Source organism: Egretta garzetta, unplaced genomic scaffold (assembly GCF_000687185.1).
Source record: "Egretta garzetta isolate BGI_Z169 unplaced genomic scaffold, ASM68718v1 scaffold24, whole genome shotgun sequence".
In the NCBI taxonomy this organism is placed as follows: domain Eukaryota; kingdom Metazoa; phylum Chordata; class Aves; order Pelecaniformes; family Ardeidae; genus Egretta; species Egretta garzetta.
In genome coordinates, this window is record NW_009259494.1 from 1,600,119 (window position 1) to 1,605,685 (window position 5,567).

The 5,567-nt window shown below is 62.0% G+C and overlaps 1 protein-coding gene across 1 annotated transcript in view; it reads right to left on the bottom strand.

The window, feature by feature from the left end:
* SOGA1 (suppressor of glucose, autophagy associated 1) overlaps positions 1-5,567 on the bottom strand; it is a 44,284-nt gene that overhangs the window by 13,904 nt on the left and 24,813 nt on the right. Inside the window, exons 12-16 of the mRNA XM_035892905.1 lie at positions 4,224-4,475; positions 3,978-4,049; positions 3,520-3,590; positions 1,816-3,265; positions 1,183-1,726 (exon numbers count right to left, since the gene is read on the bottom strand). Of these exons, the coding sequence (XP_035748798.1) occupies positions 1,577-1,726; positions 1,816-3,265; positions 3,520-3,590; positions 3,978-4,049; positions 4,224-4,475 (1,995 nt within the window). The 3' untranslated portion in view covers positions 1,183-1,576. The remainder of the gene's footprint in view (positions 1-1,182; positions 1,727-1,815; positions 3,266-3,519; positions 3,591-3,977; positions 4,050-4,223; positions 4,476-5,567) is intronic.

Genomic DNA, 5,567 nt, shown 5'->3' on the forward strand with positions numbered 1-5,567 from the left:
GCAGCAGCTTCAGCAGCAGAAGAATTTTTTTAAGCAAAGCTGCGAGATGACAGCAATGCACAGAGCCCCTGGAGTGTTCACAGCCTCAGAGCAATGGGCAGAGGCCCTGGAGCAGCATACGGAGCGTACACGGACTCAGAGCAATCCACAGAGGTCCTGGAGCAGCGTACAGAGCCCCAGAGCAATGCACTGAGGCCATGGAGCAATGTATAGAGCCCCCAGAGCAAGGTACACAGCCCCTGAGCAATGCACAGTGCCCCAGGAGGCGCGGGCGTCTGCAGGCAGCTCCATCTGGGTGAATCCCTGCCTGGCCCCTGGCAGGCAGCTCAAAAATGGGTCAGGCAGCCTCCTCTGAAAATGCTGTTCTATCCTGAGGCTGCACAGGGGCACCAGTACTGCTCTGTGTGGGGCTGGGACGCAGCTCCCCAGCCCTGGGAGCTCTGCGCCGCTGTGGGGGCTGTGGCCATTGCCCCCCTCCCTCCCCAGATAAGGCTTTTTCTGGTGGTGACCAAGAGACATGTGGCACAGACCGCGGGCCATGCTGCAGCCTCCCAATCCACAATCTCTTAATCCAATTGGTGCATCTCCAATGTAGCTCATTTCAGTATTTTTAAAATGCACTTGGTTTTACATTGCAGGCTGTCTGGATCTGGGCAGAGCCAAAAGTGGAGGAAAAAAAAAAAACAAAAAGAAAAAAAAAGAGAAATATGTATATTCTGTATATTCAGCACTTGGAGGAGCAAATAACTGCAAGTGGCCCCAGGCAGGGAGGTGGGTGCAATGCGGGGGGGCACTTCAGCTGTGGCCCCTCGGGATGGGGGCAGGAGGTATGCACACACGCGAGTGTGCACACACGCACATGCACATGCCGTCTCTCCCCAAGCTGTGCAGCCAGCGTCCCCGTCTCTGCAGCTGGAGGAGCCAGGGGGACCGCCCGGACCCTTCCCAGCAGTGAAGGACCTCAGCAGCCCCCCCTTAGAGTGAAAGGGTGGCAGGGAGCGCCCCCACACCCAGCCCAGCCCGAGTGACCGCAGGGACCCTCCCCGCCTCCTTCCTGCCCGGGGAAGCACGTGCAGCCCTGCGGCTGATGCAACCGCGCTGCAATCGGGGCTGGCAGGGGGGTGCTGGAGCTCGGGCAGGGCGGGCAGCGATGGCGACGGCTGCAGGGGCCGGAGCCAGCACTCTCTGCCCATGAGCAGCCTCCGCCGGCCACTCTCCCCTTCTCGGGGCCCCGGTGAGCCCTCGGCACGGCGGGGTCTCAGCTGACATTCCCGGGGGAGTGGGGGCTGGCGAGGCCCCCCCAGTACCAGCAGCAGTTCCGGGGGAGCGGGTCTCCGCACAAGCAGGAGGCGAAGCAGCCACCCCAGTGGGATGTCCCCGCACACCCCAGGGTTGCCGGCAGCCTCCGCCGCCAGCTCCACATCTGCTTCGTAAGCGTCCCCAGGGGCGAGGGGACGGTTAGGAGACAGATGCACACATGCCGCCTCCGTGAGGGGCCCCCACGGGGCGTCAGTGCGGGCGCTCTTCCAGCAGGAGAGTGGATAGCAGGCACGCTGCGTCCCCCGGCCCCCCGTCCTCACTCACTCGAGGCCCCCAGCTTCTCCTCCACCCTGGGGGGGTCCGTGGGGTGCAGTTTGCACTTGGAAGGGGAATGACGGACGGTGGAGCGGGACGGCCGGGCGAAGCAGGAGGTGAGGGACTGGGAGCTGCAGTCACACGCCGTGTCCTGCAAAAACAGACAGGGCACAGGGAGGTTAGAGAGGTCGGGCACCGCCGCCGCAGTGGGATACCCCGGGGGGCACCCTGCCTCATTACCTCGCTGGCTATGGCCGAGATGAGGTCGGGGTCCCGCAGGGCTGCATCCTTACTCCCCTGGCTGGGGGATGAGGGCTTGGGGTCCTCGCAACTGCTCTGCTTGAGGACTTTCTTGTTCAAGACACGGGAGATGTTTTCGGCCGGGTGGTGGGTGGCTGGGCTGGGGTGCTCAGCTCTCTTGCTGCCCTCTTCCCCAGTGGCCTCCTTCTTCTCTGGGGGGGCAGTGGGGCTCTGCGCCCGCCCACAGACATTCCTGAAGAACTCCTGCACGAGGCCATACTTAGGTGCTTCTGGCTTGGCCCGGCTGCTCTCGGGGCAGCCTGGCTTCCAGATGGACTCGGTGCTGCCTGTGTGCTCCACCACGCTGAACAAGCTGGACAAGCCGTCATTGATATTGCTGAGGACGGGGCTGTCACGGGTGGTGGTGGAGCGGGCCCAGGCAGAGCCATTCTGCTTGCTCTGGTGCAGGTTCCAGAGGCTCCTGTCCTTGGAGGCATCCAGCTTGGAGGAAGACCTCCTCTGGAGCTTTGGAGAGCCGTATTTTGGGGAGCAGCATGGCCGCTCGATCCTGGAGTGGACCTTATCCAGGGAGGAGGAGATCTGCTTACTGCGCACAGACACAAGGGAGGAGCTGCGTGGGGACCAGCTCTTGCTGTGCACGCCACTGCCGCGTGGCAGGTCAGTCTGCAGGCCAATGCTCACCGTCTGGATGGTCTGCGTCCCCACGTGGGCCAGCCCCACTGTCTGGCTGGAGGCGCTTTTCACCTTCCTCTCCAGCGAGCTGGAGCGGATGGCCTGCCGCACGCAGTTTGTGATCTCCTTCATGTCGTCGCTCATGTTGCCAGAGATCTCCAGGTCGTGCAATGATGGTGGGAAGCGGGGCACCGGCGGCACCACGCTCTCCACCGTGCCACCATCCAGCAGCTCCCGCTGCTGTTTGGAGAAGTTGCACAGCCACTGGCTGTAGGTGCTCTCAGCACTGGCTGACTCCTCTGGCTCCTTCGGCTTGGCCATGGTGAACAAGAAACCAGGTTCGATCATGATCTTCCCCTCCTTGTTGTGCACCAGAGGTGCCTCCAGCCGCCGCACCACTGGCGGGCTGTAGTAGATGCGGATCCCCGTCTTGTCAGGCGCTGTGTAGCTCCTCTGCATTTGCTTCTGGGCTGGGTCATGCCCGGAGAGGCTGGTTGCCCTTGAGTAGTCCCAGGAGGAGATGCCCAGCTTCTCCTTGGCCAGGCTGTCAGGAGCAGGTTGCTCAATATTCACATATGTACAGTTTGAGGGAGGAACGCCAGCACTGTCCCGGATCCCGTTGGGCAGCAGCTGGGTGGCCACGGATGCCTTTTTGCCCCAGGAATGGTCGCCCAGCCCAGGGGCAGTCTTTCCAGGGAGGTAGGGAGAACAGTCGAGCAAGCTTTCAAACTCTGACATGGAGGAAACGGACTTGGTCCTGTGGGAGCAGAGAAGATGGGGCTCACAGGGGGACAAAGCAGCAGGTTGGGGGGCAGCTGGAGGCACCCCCTCCCCACCCCAGAGGGACCCTCCCGGGCACCCAGTCCTGCTCCTCATGGGAGCCCGTGGCCTCCAGGACAACCCCGGACTATGGCTGCATCTCTCCCCGGCTGCCAGGGCTCCCAAGCCTGGGGACAGCCCCACACAGCCCCCTCCGTGCCCCAGGGACCACGCAGGCACCAGCGCACTCACCTTTTGAGGTTAGTTCCCTTGGCTTCTGCTTCAGAGATTGTCTCTTTGTCTGTGATTTTTTCATTGAGCGCCTAGGAGAACACAGAAGAAAGCTCTGTTGTCAGCAAGCAGGGGACCAAAGCACACAGACGGGCTGGAGCAGGGGCTGCACACCGCTCCTCTACCGCACGGCCACCTTCCCCTGTGCACCCAGGCCTGGCAGCCCATTCCCAGGGCTACATGGGGCTCACTGTGCCCACATCTATTTTAAATCAACTTTTTAGAACCCCACTGAAGCTCTTGGGGTTCAGCCATGCTATCCATCCTCTCATCCTCCCTCATCCCTGGTGCTCCTCCTTGCAAACTCATTTGCTGTTTAAGGGGGTGTTATTTGGGGTTCACATGACCTCCCATCTAACCCTGAGCATAGACCTGAGCCCAGCAAGCAAGCCGAGAGCCCTCCGCCTTCTCTTGCCCACCTCTTTCCAGTTGCTGCTGTGCTTCTCCATTTCAGAGTGCTTCAATGCCCATGGGTTGGCTCCTTTCTGCAACTGGAGAACGTGTCGGTCACTCAACGTGTGCAACATGTGCCCCTCTGGGCAAGCAAAAGCATTTGCCACTTGCCCCCAGTGTGTGCCCTGAGAGCATTTGCACTGTCTCAGGGCATGCACAGGGGGCAGGCAGCAGAGGCTGGAGGACACATTAACGATGGGGGGACACCGTACCTGGTTGATTTTGTTCTGCAGGTCCTTTGCTTGCTGCTCTGCCTGCTGCTGCTCCTCCTTGAAGCGGGCCAGCAGCTCCACCTTCTCCTGGTTCCAGTTCTTCTCACTGATCTGCAGCTGCTTGGTGAGGTCCATGACAGCACTGTAGGACTCGGCTAGGAGATGCTGGTGCTCCTCACGCTCCCTCTTCAACGCCACCTTCCAGTCCGGAAGCGTGCGCTCCGTGATCCCTTTGCCTGCCTTCGACTCCAGCTGCAGGGACATGTTGGTGGCTGTGGTGGACTTGGATCCAGTGTGGTGCTGGATATCCCCAGCAAAGGGGCAAGGCTGTGGGCATGCCGGTTCCTAGGGCAGGTCCCACGCTGCCCAGGTCGGGCAGTAAGCATGTTCCCAAGGCCATGTTGCACAGCACGGCTCACCCGTGGGCGCAGCCGAGCTGCAGCTGGCCCTGGCTTGCAGCCCATGCTGTGCCAGATGGGCCAGCAGACATCACCCGGTGGGAGACAGGCTGAACGTCCTGCCTGCTCAGCTGTGCTCGGCCTGCAATTCTGCCGGCTGGACCCAGCTCCTGGAGAGGGGCAGCATCACCTGCAGGGATGGCAGGGCAGACCCTGGGGGTGCTGTTGTCGCTGGCAGCCAGAGAGGCACCTGAAACCGGGGTGCTGCCACTGCGGCAGCTCTGCTCTCTTTTGCAGGGGAGAGAGGGGAATTGGGGACCACTGCTGAGCTCTGCCTGGAGAAATCCCACCTGGGAGGTGCTGGCAACTGCTCCAGAGAGCGGAGCTGATGTATGGCCATGGGCTGCTGCCAGCACAGTGCAAGGGAGTGGAAAACCCTCATCGCTGTGAGGGCAGGGCAGGGCCAGGGGACTGATGGGACCACTTCAGCAGGCAGGAGGTTCCCCCAGTGCTGAGGGTGTCCTCCCTCCACTCCTGCCCTTGCTGCAGCCACACATCCCTCTTGCAGCATCCGCAGAGGTGCAGAGCCCCTGCCTATGCTGTGACCCCCAGGGGTGGTCCCCTGCCACGGTGGGGCATGGAGGAGAGGAGGACTCTGACATCGCTCCCAGACGCCTGTCCCGGGGAGGGTGCTGAGCCATGGTACCATCCCGCCCACCCCAGACAAAACCAGCGAGGAATAAAGAGCATCCTCTGCTGCTCCACAGTCAGATTTTCCTGCCAGCCCCGTTGCTATAGAAACTCAGCTGCTGGAGCGGCTGCTAATTGAGATGCCCACAGTGCCACCCTGCCAGCCAGCCCTGCCCAACAGCAGCACTTGGCACACAGCACAGGCAGCCCCAGCCCCCAGCCCCCCGTCCCCACCAGGCACGGGGGGGCCCCACAC